The following is a 16,998-nucleotide window of genomic DNA, read 5'->3' as shown; positions in this document are numbered from 1 at the left end:
CCACGCCGACAGGACACCGAGAGTTCGAGGGACAAGGAGAAGAAGAGGAAGCCTTCTCCATCCATGAATCGGACTCGGAGGAATTCGACGTCGAAGAAACCGTGAGTAAGACGTCGAAGCAAGCACCACACAAGAAAACAGACAAGGCCCAGGGGACGCCACTGCCAACAGGCCATGGCTCAACCCATAAAGTAGGTGACCGTCCATCGGCACCGAAAAAGGCCGAATTGGTGCCGAGATCGTCCGACTCTGGTCGAGACACAGGCACGCAGCAATCTCGGGACCGAGAAAGTGCTGCCGAAAAAGATCGACGCCGAGACAGCGGAACCGAAGCTGCTCGACGCAGAGACAGCGGCACCGAGGAAGATCGACGCCGAGAAAGCTCGACGCCGAAAAAGAAAAAATTCTCCTCAAAGCCGAAAACAAGCAGAGACACAGTTTCGGTGCCAAAACGACCAGCAACCGAACCAACTGCCAGCTCATATACAGAGGAACAATCACTGTCCTCTCAAATGCGCAAACACAGATTTGAAGAAGAGTTACAGACCACTGATGTAGACCACACACAAAAGCGGATCTTCATACAAAGTGGGACAGGGAAGATCAGCACTCTTCCCCCAATCAGGAGAAAAAGGAGACTCGAGTTCCAAACACAAGAACAAACACCACAAAAAATGGTGAAGAAGGTAACTCCGCCACCCTCTCCTCCACCTGTAACTCGCACATCACCGGCACAGACTCCGTCACATTCACCGGCTCATACCACAATGAGCCAAGACGACCAGGACGCTTGGGACCTATACGACGCCCCAGTATCAGACAATAGTCCTGAGTCGTACCCTACCAAGCCCTCACCACCTGAGGACAGCACAGCGTATGCACAGGTGGTAGCTAGGGCAGCAGAATTCCATAACGTGTCGTTACACGCAGAACCTGTCGAGGATGACTTCCTTTTCAACACCCTCTCCTCCACCCATAGCTCCTACCAAAGCCTACCTATGCTTCCAGGAATGCTAAGGCACGCAAAGCAGATCTTCAAAGAACCTGTCAAAAGTAGAGCGATTACTCCAAGGGTGGAGAAAAAATATAAAGCACCGCCCACGGACCCTGCTTTTATCACCTCACAACTGCCACCAGATTCAGTCGTGGTAGGGGCAGCTCGCAAGAGAGCCAACTCGCACACATCAGGCGATGCACCACCTCCAGATAAAGAGAGCCGCAAGTTCGACGCAGCTGGGAAAAGGGTCGCAGTACAAGCTGCAAACCAGTGGCGCATCGCGAACTCTCAGGCGCTCCTAGCGCGATATGATAGAGCCCATTGGGACGAGATGCAGCATCTCATCGAGCATCTACCCAAAGAATTTCAAAAACGGGCAAAACAAGTGGTTGAGGAGGGACAAAACATCTCCAATAACCAAATACGCTCCTCTATGGACGCAGCGGACACAGCGGCAAGAACAATAAATACCGCAGTAACCATAAGAAGGCACGCATGGTTGCGCACATCTGGCTTTAAACCGGAAATACAGCAAGCGGTGCTCAATATGCCGTTCAATGAACAACAATTGTTTGGACCCGAAGTGGACACGGCAATTGAGATATTGAAAAAGGACACGGACACAGCCAAGGCCATGGGCGCACTCTATTCCCCGCAGGGCAGAGGCACTTTCGGCACCTTCCGCAAAACAACCTTCAGAGGGGGGTTTCGGGGTCAAGCCACACAAGCCAGCACCTCACAATCTACACCGTCTACCTACCAGGGACAGTACCAAAGGGGAGGCTTTCGGGGCCAGTATAGAGGAGGACAATTCCCTAGAAACCGGGGAAAATTTCAAAGTCCAAAAACCCCTCCAACCAAACAGTGACTCACAAGTCACTCAACCCCTTCACACAACACCAGTGGGGGGAAGACTAAGTCAGTTTTACAAATCTTGGGAGGAGATAACAACAGACACTTGGGTCTTAGCAATTACCGACATGGTTATTGCATAGAATTTCTCCAACTCCCTCCAAATGTCCCACCAAAAACACAGAATATGTCAAAACAACATCTAGACCTTCTAGAACTAGAAGTTCAAGCATTACTGCAAAAGGACGCAATAGAATTGGTACCATGTACACAAAAAAACACGGGAGTTTACTCACTGTACTTTCTAATACCAAAAAAGGACAAAATACTGAGACCAATCCTAGATCTCAGAACACTAAACACCTACATCAAATCAGAACACTTTCACATGGTCACGCTGCAAGACGTGTTACCACTGCTAAAGCAACAAGACTACATGACAACCTTAGATCTAAAGGACGCGTATTTCCACATACCGATACATCCCTCGCACAGGAAATAACTAAGGTTCTTATTCAAAGGAATACATTACCAATTCAAAGTGTTGCCGTTCGGTATAACAACCGCACCAAGAGTATTTACAAAATTCCTGGCAGTAGTAGCTGCACACATCAGAAGGCAGCAAATACACGTATTCCCGTACCTAGACGATTGGCTAATCAAGACCAACTCCCTAGCAAAGTGTTCACACCACACGGATTATGTCATACAAACCCTCTACAAACTCGGTTTCTCCATCAACTATACAAAATCTCACATTCTGCCGTGCAAAACACAGCAATACTTAGGAGCAACAATCAACACAACAAAGGGAATAGCCACTCCAAGTCCACAAAGGGTTCAACATTTTCACAAGGTTATACAAGCCATGTATCCAACACAAAAAATACAGGCAAAGATGGTATTAAAACTCCTAGGCATGATGTCCTCATGCATAGCCATTGTCCCAAACGCAAGACTGCACATGAGGCCCTTACAACAGTGCCTAGCATCACAATGGTCACATGCACAGGGTCACCTTCTAGATCTGGTGTTGATAGACCGCCAAACATACATCTCGCTTCTATGGTGGAACAGTATAAATTTAAACAAAGGGCGGCCTTTCCAAGACCCAGTGCCACAATACGTGATAACAACAGATGCTTCCATGACAGGGTGGGGAGCACACCTCAATCAACACAGCATCCAAGGACAATGGGACGTACATCAAACAAAGCTGCATATAAATCACCTCGAATTGTTAGCAGTATTCCTAGCGTTGAAAGCATTTCAACCCATCATAACCCACAAATACATTCTTGTCAAACCAGACAACATGACAACAATGTATTATCTAAACAAACAGGGGGGAACACACTCGACACAGCTGTGCCTCCTGGCACAAAAGATATGGCAATGGGCAATTCACAACCACATTCGCCTAATAGCACAATTTATTCCAGGGATCCAAAATCAACTAGCAGACAATCTCTCTCGAGATCACCAACAGGTCCACGAATGGGAGATTCACCCCCAAATTCTAAACACTTACTTCAAGATTTGGGGGACACCTCAAATAGACCTATTTGCAACAAAGGAGAATGCAAAATGCCAAAACTGCGCATCCAGGTACCCACACAGGCAGTCTCAAGGCAATGCTCTATGGATGAACTGGTCAGGGATATTTGCGTACGCTTTTCCCCCTCTCCCTCTCCTTCCATATCTAGTAAACAAATTGAGTCAAAACAAACTCAAACTCATACTAATAGCACCAACATGGGCAAGACAACCTTGGTACACAACACTACTAGACCTGTCAGTAGTACCCCATGTCAGGTTGCCCAACAGACCAGATCTGTTTACACAACACAAACAACAGATCAGGCATCCAAACCCAGCATCGCTGAATCTAGCAATCTGGCTCCTGAGATCCTAGAATTCGGACATTTAAACCTCACCCAAGAATGTATGGAAGTCATAAAACAAGCTAGAAGACCATCCACTAGACACTGCTATGCAAGCAAATGGAAAATATTTGTTTGCTACTGCCATAATAATCAAGTTAAACCATTACATGCATCTCCAAAGGATATAGTGGGATACTTGCTACATTTACAAAAATCAAATCTAGCCTTCTCTTCCATAAAGATACACCTCGCAGCAATATCTGCATACCTGCAAATTACCCATTCAACTTCACTATTTAGGATACCTGTCATTAAAGCGTTTATGGAAGGCCTGAAAAGAATTATACCACCAAGAACACCACCTGTTCCTTCATGGAACCTCAACATCGTCTTAACAAGACTCATGGGCCCACCTTTTGAACCCATGCACTCTTGCGAAATGCAATTCTTAACGTGGAAGGTTGCATTTCTCATTGCCATCACATCTCTAAGAAGAGTAAGTGAAATTCAGGCGTTTACTATACAAGAACCTTTTATTCAAATACACAAAAATAAGGTGGTCCTAAGAACCAATCCAAAATTTTTACCAAAAGTTATTTCACCGTTCCACTTAAATCAAACGGTAGAACTACCAGTGTTCTTCCCACAGCCAGACTCAGTAGCTGAAAGGGCACTACATACATTAGACATCAGAAGAGCACTAATGTACTACATTGACAGAACAAAAGAAATTAGGAAAACAAAACAACTGTTTATTGCATTTCAAAAACCTCATACAGGAAACCCAATATCAAAACAGGGTATAGCCAGATGGATAGTTAAGTGCATCCAAACCTGCTACCTTAAAGCAAAAAGAGAACTGCCCATTACACCAAGGGCACATTCAACCAGAAAGAAAGGCGCTACCATGGCCTTCCTAGGAAACATTCCAATGAACGAGATATGTAAGGCAGCCACATGGTCTACGCCGCACACATTTACTAAGCACTACTGTGTAGACGTGCTATCCGCACAACAAGCCACAGTAGGTCAAGCCGTACTAAGAACTTTATTTCAGACTACTTCCACTCCTACAGGCTGAGCCACCACTTTTGGGGAGATAACTGCTTACTAGTCTATGCACACCATGTGTATCTGCAGCTACACATGCCACCGAACGGAAAATGTCACTTACCCAGTGTACATCTGTTCGTGGCATTAGTCGCTGCAGATTCACATGTGCCCACCCGCCTCCCCGGGAGCCTGTAGCCGTTTGGAAGTTATCTTCAACATTTGTACATTTGTAAATATATTACTTAAACCTTAGTTGGTACATACTTATTCATTCCATTGCATGGGCACTATTACTAACATACACAACTCCTACCTCACCCTCTGCGGGGAAAACAATCTAACATGGAGTCGACGCCCATGCGCAATGGAACAAAGGAGGAGGAGTCCCTCGGTCTCGGGACTCGAAAAGACTTCTTCGAACAAAAACAACTTGTAACACTCCGACCCAACACCAGACGGCGGACTATGCACAACATGTGAATCTGCAGAGACTAATGCCACGAACAGATGTACACTGGGTAAGTGACATTTTCCATATTGTTCGTTTCAGAAGATCGAGAAATAGGGGAGGCTGCTCAGGGGACTCATTTTTTTATGGCGGTCCGCCATTTTTGTGTGCTGATATGTGTCTGTTAATTTTCCAATTTTTTTTTCTATTCCTTCAACCGTTACTAGAGGAACTTTTAATCTTTTATTGATTACCCTCCAGCTGGCATCTGGCTTCTACAATCTCATCCATTCGTGTGTTTCTAACCTTTAGGCCAGAACTCATGGAGCAGCTGCACGAAGCAAGGGAGGAGAAGAAGAAAATTCGAAAAAAACTGAGAGAATTTGAAGATGACTTTTTTAGACAAAATGGAAGGTATGTACATTTCGATTTATTGTAATTTTGTGTGTGCACGTATGAGGTGGAAGGCCCAATTTGGATCCTATTACTATTTTTCTTGTTAATAGCTGCAGCATGTATGTCCCGCATGCTTAGTCAAAATGAGGTGTAATGTTGAAATGGTAATGAAAGGAGGATTTCCAGTCAGTCATTCATTGAAACCTTTCTTCAAGAAATAGTGTGTTTGATGGCATGTGTAGCTGGAGATACACATGTGATGCATAAGTTAACCATCTAGTGTTGGGTTCAGAGTAATACAACTTGTTTTTGTTCGAAGAAAGTTTTCGAGTCACGGGATCGAGTGACTCCTCTCGGTAATACTGTGTATGGGCATCAAGTCCTTTGTTAGTTTTTCTCCGCCGTCGGGTTCGGACATGTGTTCCTCCCGCTCCGAGTTCTCGGCTTCAAACAGTCAAAACGGTATTCTTTCCGTCTTTCTATCATCGTCAGTATTGTTTCCAAACGTGTATTCTTTAATAATTCAACTTTCGGTTCCTTTTCCATACTCTGAATCGAATTTCTTAACACTTTTGGGAACAGAAAGGCCCTCCCTGGCCCTCTTCGGGCCTACCTCTTCCACGTGGTATTGAAGAATGCATCCCTAATGGGAACGTACTCCATTCCGTTTTTGCCCTCAATACCGTTCAGAGTTTCCACACACCGACCATCATCAGGCATGTAATTTGTAACTTCCACCAGACCTGCCGTTCTTTTTGATTGAAGAAGATTCTAGAGATTGAAGAGCGTGTCGAATGTAAATGGCGTGTCGACATCCAGATGATACACTGGATATCTTTGGCAATGAGCACGCTCAAGAAGACTTGGAACAGGAGAGGGTCTTCTCAGTTGAAGGTTCGGACTCTGATATGCAGTCGGACATCAAGAGTCAACTATTACAACCAGCACAGTAAGTAAAAAGCCCCCTTTCCCATCGGACAAAACAACCACAAAAGAGGTCACCTGTCCACCACTGCCTTCCAGCAATGGTCGGAGCCGAGAAACTTATTTGGATGCCTCATACCACTTCAATACCAAGGAACAGGAGTTTACTCCCTGTATTTTGTAATCCCCAAAAAAGACAGGGCTCTTAGACCAATATTAGATCTCAGGCCCTTAAACCACTACATCCTATCAGAACATTTTCATATTGTCACTCTTCAGGATGTTATTCCTCTATTACAACTAGGTGACTTCGTGACAGCATTAGACGTAAAGGACGCTTACTTTCACACTCCAATTCATCCTGCACACTGCAAATACCTAAGATTTGTAGTGGCAGGAAAAAATTACCAATTCAAAGTATTACCATTCTGAGCTACAACTGCTCCCAAGAGTATTCACAAAATGCCTCGCAGTGGTTGCAGCACATCTAAGAAAACAAATTAATGTTTTCCCTTATTTGGACAATTGGCTCATCCACGCCATTTCATTCGAACATTGTCTAAAACATACTCAAACTACAATTTGTCTCATACACTCTGGGGTTCTCCATCAACAACGTCAAATCTCATCTGCAACCTCTCCAGATACAATCCTATCTGGGAGCTATCCTCATTACACAATTAGGAATAGCCTTTTCCAACCCAAACCGGGTCCAGGTTTTTCAGACATTAATTTCAATATTAAAACAGAACCAAACACACAGTAAGAACTGTTATGAAACTGTTAGGAATGATGACATCTTGTATTGCCATAGTGCCTCATGCCATACTTCATATGCGTCCTCTTCAACAATGTCTCTCTCATTAATGGTCTCAGGCACAGGGTCAAATGGAAGATCTAGTGTTGTTGGACCTCCAGACTTAACTCTCTACATTGGTGGAATATCACAAACCTTATGAAACGACGGCCGATTGTAGACCCTGTGCCTCAGATCACTCTCACAACAGATGCCTCAAACAACGGTTGGGGAGCACACCTCCTCAACCCAGCAATTCAGGGAATATGGGACAAAACTCATCAGTCTCTTCATATCAGTTACCTGGAACTGAAAGCAATATTCTTGTCAATGAAAGTATTCCTTGCAACACGAAACAGTATTGATACGTACAGACAACATGACTGCGTTGTATTATCTTAAAAAACAGGGGGAGGGGGGCACACAATCTCATCAACTGTCCCATCTCGTACAAACGATATGGAAATGGACGATTCGTCACCACATTCACATAGTGGCACAATATCTCCCAGGGACAGACAACCACTTAGCAGACCTACTAAGCAGGATGCATCAACAAACACACGAGTTGGAACTCCACCCACAAGTCCTTCAACAGTAATGTCAAAACCTCGCCTCCAGATACCCACACCTTCAGTCCAAGTACCATGCTCTATGGATGAGTTGCTCATGGATGTTTGCTTATGCTTTCCCCCCTCTCCCACTCTTAGTGGCCCCTACATGGGCACATCAACCATGGTACACATTACTTTTGGAATTCTCAGTTGTTCCTCATCAAAAACTTTCCAACAGACCAGATCTCCTGACAAAAACAGGGACAGATAAGACATCCAAATCCCAAATCACTCAACCTAGCAATATGGCTCCTGAAGTCATAGAATTTTAATATTTATAATTACCACAGGACCCCAGGAATGTATGGATATCCTTAACCCCTTCGCTGCCAGGCCTTTCCCCCCTCCTGTGCCAGGCTTTTTTTTGCCTATTTGGAATAGTTCTCGCTTAGGCCCTCATAACTTTTTGTCCACATAAGCTACCCACGCCAAATCTGCGTCCTTTTTTTTTTTCCAACATCCTAGGGATTTTAGAGGTACCCAGACTTTGTGGGTTCCCATGAAGGAGGCCAAGAAATTAGCCAAAATACAGTGAAAATTTCGGTTTTATTTTTAAAAAAATGGGAAAAGGGGGCTGCAGAAGAAGGCTTGTGGTTTTTTCCCTGAAAATGGCATCAACAAAGGGTTTGCGGTGCTAAAATCACCAGCTTCCCAGCTTTCAGGAACAGGCACACTTGAATCAGAAAACCCAATTTTTCAACACAATTTTGGCATTTTACTGGGACATACCCCATTTTTTACGATTTTTTGTGCTTTCAGCTTCCTTCCGGTCAGTGACAGAAATGGGCGCGAAACCAATGCTGGATCCCAGAAACCTAAACATTTCTGAAAAGTAGACAAAATTCTGAATTCAGCAAGCGGTAATTATGGTAGATCCTACAAGGGAAGGGTTTCCTACAGAAAATAACAACTGAAAAAAAATAATATTGAAATTGAGGTGAAAAAAACTGTAATTTTTCTCTACGTTTTACTCTAACTTTTTCCTGCAATGTCAGATTTTTGAAAGCAATATACCGTTACGTCTGCTGGACTCTTCTGGTTGCGGGGATATATAGGGCTTGTAGTTTCATCAAGAACCCTAGGTACCCAGAGCCAATAAATGAGCTGCACCCTGCAGTGGGTTTTCATTCTATACCGGGTATACAGCAATTCATTTGCTGAAATATAAAGGGTGAAAAATACCTATCAAGAAAACCTTTGTATTTCCAAAATGGGCACAAGATAAGGTGTTGAGGAGCAGTGGTTATTTGCACATCTCTGAATTCTGGGGTGCCAAACTAGCATGTGAATTACAGGGCATTTCTCAACTAGACATCTTTTTTTACACACTCTCTTATATTTGAAAGGAAAAAATGTAGAGAAAGACAAGGGGCAATAACACTTGTTTTGCTATTCTATGTTCCCCCAAGTCTCCCGATAAAAATGATACCTCACTTGGGTGGGTAGGCCCAGCGCCCGCGACAGGAAATGCCCCAAAACACAACGTGGACTCATAACATTTTTTGACAGAAAATAGGGGTGTTTTTTGCAAAGTGCCTACCTGTAGATCTTGGCCTCTAGCTCAGCCAGCACCTAGGGAAACCTACCAAACCTGTGCATTTTTGAAAACTAGAGACCTAGGGGAATCCAAGATGGGGTGACTTGTGGTGCTCTGACCAGGTTCTGTTACCCAGAATACTTTGCAAACCTCAACATTTGGGTAAAAAAACACATTTACCTCACATTTCGGTGACAGAAAGTTCTGGAATCTGAGAGGAGCCACAAATTTCCTTCCACCCAGCGTTCCCCCAAGTCTCCCAATAAAAATGATACCTCACTTGTGTGGGTAGGCCTAGCGCCCACGAAAGGAAATGGCCCAAAACACAACGTGGACACATCACATTTTTTCACAGAAAACAGAGGTGTTTTTTGCAAAGTGCCTACCTGTGGATTTTTGCCTCTAGCTCAGCCGGCCCCGGGGGGGCAGAAATGGCCTAAAATAAATATGACCCCCTAACCCCTCCCGGAGAGCAATCCTTGCCTACATGGTCGCTCCCCCTGCGTTGCCTAAGGGGTCGCTCCCCATGGTGCCTAGAGGTTTCTGCCCCGGGGGGGGGGGCAGAAAAGGCCTTAAAAAAGAAAATGCGACCCTTGCCCAGGGGGTCGCTCTCTTATGCCAATTTCCAGTTTCAAAGTAAATCCCTGGTGTCTAGTGGGTGTTTCAAAAGCCGGATTGCTTTACAATCCGGCTTTTGAATCGCTGAGAGAGACTTCAAAGGGAAGGAAATCAATTTCCTTCCCTTTGAAGCCTCTCCGGCCTCCTCCAAGTGATCGGAAGAGAAATGCTTTGCATGTCTCTTCCGAGCGCGCTGGAAACTGAGCTTCCAGCGCGAAGGAGGAGGCCTCTGTGACAATCAGCGCACGATGCGCGCTGATGTCACCGGGGGGGGGAGGGTCGGCAGGGGAAGGGATTCCCCTTTCATCCATGACCGGGGGGTGTGGGTGGGGGGCCCACGGTTCCCTGGTGCAGGACGAAGTGATCACCTCGTCCAAGGCACAGAAGGGGTTAAACAAGCATGCAAACGTACGACTAGACAATGGCAAAATGGGAATGTTTTGTTTGTTACCCCTAAACAAGAAAAGTTGACCCTCTCAAACCAACAGTACAAGACATTGTACAATATTTATTACACTTACAAAAAGCAAATTTAGCCTACACATCTATTTGTTTACATTTAGCTGTTATAGCTGCATATCTTCAAAATACACAACATATTTCTTTGTTTAAAATGCCAGTTATCAAAGCATTTATGGGAGGACAAAAAATATTAATTCTACCAAGGATTCCTCCAGCTCCATCTTGGAATCTTAACATTTTACTCACAAGGCTCATGGCTCCACCGTTTGAGCCACTTCACTCCTGCCTGCTACAGTTCCTTTCATGGAAAGTAGCCTATTTATTTGCTATCACCGCACTTAGACGTGCCAGTGAGCTCCAGCCATTAACTTTAGAAAAATCTTTCTTTCAAGTTCATAAAGAAAAAATTGTGTTAACAACAAATACAAAATTCCTTCCACAAATAATTTTGAAATTTCATATTAATCAAACAATAGATTTACCAGTTTTCTTTCCAAAACCAGATTCAATAGCAGAAAGAGCTCTACATACTCTAGATGCTTAAAGAGCTCTTATGTACTCTATAGATAGAACAAAACATTTTTGTCTTTCTCCTTACCACACAAAGGGAATCCCATATCTAAAACAACCATAGCAAGATGGATAGTTAAATGCATTCAAACTTGCTATACTAAAGCTAAGCGACAATTACCTGTACCACCTAGAGCATATCTACCTAGGAAAAAAAGGTGCATATATTGCATTTTTGGGTAACATACATATAGCAGACATTTGTCAAACAGCAACATGGACTACACCACATACATTTACTAAACATTATTGTGTAGACGTCTTTGCAAGACAACAAGCAAATGTTGGACAAGCTATACTTGAAACACTTTTTCAGACAATTGCAACCCCTGCACAATAGCCACTTCTTTATGGTGGAACTGCTTTACAATCTATGCACAGCATGTGTATCCACAGCTACACATGCCATTGAACAGAAAAATGTTACTTACCATTAGACCTCTGTTCGTGGACATGCGCCCTCCCTCTTCCCCAGACGTATGTAGATGTTGCAGTTTAGTCTTATATACATATATAAATAATGTGCAAATGTAAATACATTGCATGGACATCTTTTCCATATATTGTTCACTACTTCACTCTCCCACCTGCGGAGAAACAATCTAACAAAGAACTTGATGCAGTATTACCGAGAGGAGTCACTCGATCCCGTGACTCAAACTTTCTTTGAACAAAAACAAGTTGTACTACTCTGAACCCAACACTAGATGGCGATCTTATGCACAGCATGTGAATCTACAGCACTACATGCCACGAACAGATGTCTACTGGTAAGTAACATTTTCCATACCTGGAGACAGACTGAGATTGTAGGCACAAATGACTTGCTGTTCATTGGCCTTTCGCCCAACCCACCTCCTTCCGATATGTGACCTCTACAGAACATTCTTTTCAATGTTTTAACTAAACAAGAAGTAGGCGGTGTGCTACCTTTTGAGGTTAGTGAGAAACAGTCGTTCATTTCTGCCATGTTTTTCCTCACCCGTCTTTGCTCGTTTGTTTTTCCTCACCCGTCTTTGCTCGTTACAATGATTTTTAACTTTCTTAGATTCAGTTCCGTCATAACCGCTTGCTTGGTCAACTGAAATGGCCAAGTCTGCTGCAGTTATATTTTACCATTGTCTATGGGTTGTGGCTGTGGTTCTAACAGAGGGTTTCTAGTTAATTTAGTCCTGTGATCAAAATAGATGTGCTTGTACAAGCATCTGTGCAATGAAATGTCAGCTTATTTGCAACATCGATAGTTGGACATTGAGTATACAGTTTTATGTCAACTTTTCCATTGAAGTGTCCTTTCCTAAGACAGTTCGTTCACTTTGATAGCCCAGAAGATGAGGATTGTCTCTACAACTTGGTGCTCATTGTATAATTCAGGTGATGGTTATTTTGCTGAGTGAGTCTCACTGAAGTCGTTTTTTTTTTTTATAGAAACAACTGCTTTTACTGCTGTATTATTTACTAGCGCAACAGATTGAAGATAGATTTGTTTGCACAATTGGAAGTGTGACTTGTTTGTAGGATTAACACAGGTTAGTTTGCTGGATCAGCAGGGTTGAGCTGGCTGTCGTGGGCTATCAAGAGACTAGGTATGAGTTGGCAGTGTATTCATTTTGTAAGTCTGCTAAATGGAAGCGAGTGTTCCTGCTGGGTTGTACTATGGAGGTAGGTTAGCACCGTCAGCTGGTTAAAAGTGTGGGTGTTCACTAATTCAGGAATGAAGGGGTGAGTTGGATCATAAGGGAGTAGTTGATAATTTTTACTTAATTAGCATGACCATTTCTGTTTGTTCGCAAGAGGCACATTGCAGCCTAAACATGGGTTTTAATCAGTGCTTAATTTGTAAATAAAAACGTGCCGGTGCCCAAAGCTCTCCTTTGAAACAGGCGGCTGCTCCATTTAAATGTGCAAGCACTGACTGTTTAGGCAGCATAATCCTAAAGCCATCTCGTGCCTCTTTAATCCATTCACAGCCACTCCCTTCCCCTTCAGCCCACTTCTACTGCTTTCTGCTGTTAACATTTGTGACGCGTTTTCGTCTTCCTCCGCCTTTCTCATAGTGTCTTTTGCTAGCAGCCCCGGAAACCACCAGCCCAAATTAAGCACTGGTTTTAATTCTATTGCCAACAAATGAGTGGGGTTGCAGGATTTACCGAAATGCGTTAGTACAGCATGGTGGAGATTTGTTCAATTTTCAAATGCAGTTCTACAGTTTCTATTACAATTGGTGTAAATTTCAACTCCAGTTTGTGTTTCTGTTGATCCAAGGTAGAAGCAAATACTATATTTGTTCATATAATTTGTATTTCATTTTAACATTGAGTACATAATATCACACTACCACATAGTCTTCTGCAAATGTGACAGATAAAGAACACTCCCCAACTCCTCCCTCCCCACAACTGCTCTCCAAGAACATTTGCACACCGCTGTTAACACAGTCTTCCTAAAACGTAAGAAAACATCCATTGGGAACTAGCCCTGAAGCAAGTATTAACTTATGAATTACAAAAAAGGAAGATCAGAGAAGTAGGAATGAAAAATCCAAATATCCCACTGTTTCATATACCACAATCAGTTAGACAAAAGTTACTTTTTTTAAATGTGTTCCATTAATTCACGAATTTTACTCTCTTCTTCACATAATACAAATGCTTTGGGTGATTAGAATAACTGGAGGAAGATGAAGGTAAAGGAAATAACAAAATGGACTAAACCGATTTGACTTCAAATGGAGCACTACATTGTTGCTATTGATAAGAAACTAGGAAATTAAATTGACAGTGGTCAAATCCTAAACTTCTTCAGAACTCCTTCAAACACAATGAATCTTCTTACGCGGATGAATGCATTTTTTTCATAGCCACCAGTGTACATATTATCTTCTGGTTAAAATTACATTTCAGACCTACAGATTCCATTGCCATCTTGTTATTCTTGTTTTTTAACTGACATTGATGCCCCCTGAGAAGCATTCTCTCGGCTCTGTTGGATTTGCTCTGTTGTTAACATGTATGTCTGTCATGATCTTTCTACAGGAACGTTCAGAAGGAAGACCGCTCTCCAATGGTGGAGGAATACAGTGATTACAAACAAATGAAGGCAAAGATGCGACTCCTGGAGGTACTCATCGGCAAGAGGAATGCTTCAAAGCCTGTGTAAAGTGTGGGATCTTAGAAGCGAGACAAGACGTCATGATGTAAGCACAGAAAGAACTCCTCAAGAACCTGTCGGAGAGAGCAGCTTTTCTCCAAGACCTGCAACACTCCCTTTCTGGACAGCAGAGGGAAGAGGACGGCTGTCTCTTACTCGGTGCTGTTAAGCCTCTGTGGTGTGCACTGCCTCTGCGTCAGCCTGACCTGCTCCTTCTAGAGGGGGGGTTGGGTCATCATTTGCTAAGAAGCAGTGGCGTTTGATTGGTAGCAAAAATCGTTTGTGTTATGTCATATGATGTATTCTTCCTTCACTATCACTATAATTTCAAGTGACAAACAACGAGATGAGCAATCTTTGCTTTTCCCCATTGTGCATTGCTGCACAGCGCCAACTCGCAGGTAGATCCCAGCTGAATTTGAGGTTGGCCCGGGGCGAGAGGGGTCGTTTCAGTTTCGTTTACACTTCCACTCTTGTGGGGGAATGCTGCAAGCAGCTGCTCAGCAATATGTGTTTTATTGCAAACGACCTCCGTGCCTCTCAAGATGGTCTTTTTGTCAACGATGGTAATAAAAGAGAAGACGCTCCCGCAAAACAGGTGGGCATGCCAAGTAATGATATCTGTGGATCATTCTACCTCTGGAATAGCTACTTGGCATTCACTGATTTATGTGCAGTTGTACAAGCATTGCTTCGTGAAGTACTGAGAGTGCTCAATCAGAGGATGTAAGCATGTACACACCCTGACTTTTTTCAGGTCTGAGGAATGTCATCAACATTCAAATGTTGCATGAAAGGGACAACGTTCAGGCATGTAAAGAGTAACTAGAGGACGGGGGACAGTGAGCTGCCTTGATGCTGATTTACAGACAAGAAAACATGGCTTAAGTTGGTGTATATGAGAGAATAGAATGGATTGTATTCTTGGTAGTCCAATATGGTAGCTACTTGTGCTTTGGATACATTTTGGACATGGATCTGAAAGTCGAGAGAATTTCCCTGACACCTTCAGCACATTTGGTTCTCCATTCAAGATGTGAAAATGATACAAGGACACTGCTCCTGGATAATGAGATGGCTTTATTATTGGGTGGTCTGAAGCCATGTCGTGGGTAAAGAATCCTCCCACGTCTCCTTTGCAATGCAGGGCATTGTCTCAGGAAGATGGTTTAATGATAATGATGTACTGTAATGTGCGGTAGAAAGCCCCTCTGTACAGACCCAACAGCACTGTTCTTAGCCAGCAGGTTTCTCAAGTGCCGAGCAGCAATACTGATTTGAAGACTTATCTGTGATGAATCTTTCAGACCTTTACTCTGTAAACAACTCATGGTTTATAGCTTTTTCTCGGTAGTTAAGGTCTGACCCTCCCAGTGGCGGCAGTGAAAAATTGTGGTGACATTGGGAGAAGTAAGTGAGCTACACGTTTCACAAGTGAATGGGGATTACTATGTAATTAGGGGGCTTTGCTTTGTCTGTGAGAATGCACATTTTTGTACTAACTCTTTACATTTTCCACAGAGTTCTAAACCTTATTTTGTTCCAAAGATCCAGATACCCTTTTAAATTTTTTATGGGAATTAGCAGATTCCGTAACAGCCCATGTGTTCTTGTGCACTTTACGAAGGTAATGATTTTAACACTCAGAAAACAAATTGATAGTATGAAAAGCTACATATCCTAACTTGTTTATCATAAGTAGATTGCACTGGTGGCTGGAGTAGGGGTAAAGTGGCGGGGTTGGGGGGAGGCACAAAACAAAAAAGAAACACAAAAAAGAGCCACAAAAAAAACTTACTGCAGCATCACAGCTGCTCTTCTGGGTCGCTCGCCGAAGGCACAGGCTCCCAGCCTTCCTTGCGGCCAAACCTAACGCTGATCTCATGCTGCTGGCAGCATTAGAGCAGCATCAGCATTGGTTGAGTGCTCTCGACTTGCGCTCCCAGACAAACTGGGAGCCTGTACCTGCTCTCTCCAACCCGGCAACACAGTGCCAGGTTGGAGACAACTCAGTGTGCATGTGTGTTTGGCCGTCCTGAGACGGCCAGCCAAACACACATGCACACTGAGGAGAGTGCTTCTACCACTCCCCCAGGTGCCTGTTATCTCCATGGCCCCACCCTGAAAAATAAAACAATAATAAACATAGTTTTATTTACATATCGTTTTATTTTTCATGTTTGCAGCTGCTGGCAGGAGGGCGACACTCCGCCATAGTGTAGGAGTCCCCGCTGGTAGATTCCAACATTATCTATTGTTAAACCAGATATTTGTGCCACTTGGTAAAATGGTAGAAACTGGAAAACCGCAAACAGGTCACATTTTAAAAAATACTCAAAGGATAGTAAAGCAATACAGGCTGGAATAATATAGATTGATTAACATTTTAACTTTTTTTTTAAATGCAAAAAAAAGTGGTGTGCCCTACATAACATAGTCTCTTCTATATTGATGAGGAGTAACAAACAGTTTGCCTGTGCCTGGATCAGATGTAAATTTCTGAGCGCTAGCAAGCGCTCGCTTTCAAATGAGTATTCACCCACCCAAGAATATCATCTTTAAAAATCATTTTTTTTTAAACTGCTTTGCTGTTATGAAGATATTGTAGAGGTGCAATCAAACTGCATAGGAGACTCTGAGGGTGCCTCGTATATAGGTAAGACACAACATTAAGTTATCCAAAGACAAAGAGTGC

At 43.3% G+C, this 16,998-nt stretch overlaps 1 protein-coding gene across 6 annotated transcripts in view; it reads left to right on the top strand.

Moving 5' to 3' along the window:
• The window catches only part of FAM13A (family with sequence similarity 13 member A), an 848,928-nt gene extending 832,871 nt beyond the window's left edge, over positions 1 to 16,057 (top strand). For all 6 annotated transcript variants that reach the window (XM_069230260.1, XM_069230261.1, XM_069230259.1 and 3 more), the window contains 2 exons: positions 5,549 to 5,650; positions 14,189 to 16,057. In XM_069230260.1, the coding sequence (XP_069086361.1) occupies positions 5,549 to 5,650; positions 14,189 to 14,312 (226 nt within the window). In that variant the 3' untranslated portion in view covers positions 14,313 to 16,057. The remainder of the gene's footprint in view (positions 1 to 5,548; positions 5,651 to 14,188) is intronic.
• The last annotated feature ends 941 nt before the right edge of the window (positions 16,058 to 16,998 follow it).

This window comes from Pleurodeles waltl, chromosome 1_1 (genome assembly GCF_031143425.1).
Source record: "Pleurodeles waltl isolate 20211129_DDA chromosome 1_1, aPleWal1.hap1.20221129, whole genome shotgun sequence".
NCBI lineage: Eukaryota > Metazoa > Chordata > Amphibia > Caudata > Salamandridae > Pleurodeles > Pleurodeles waltl.
Note: the sequence above shows the minus strand (reverse complement) of the source record. Positions and strands in the feature narration are given on the sequence as shown.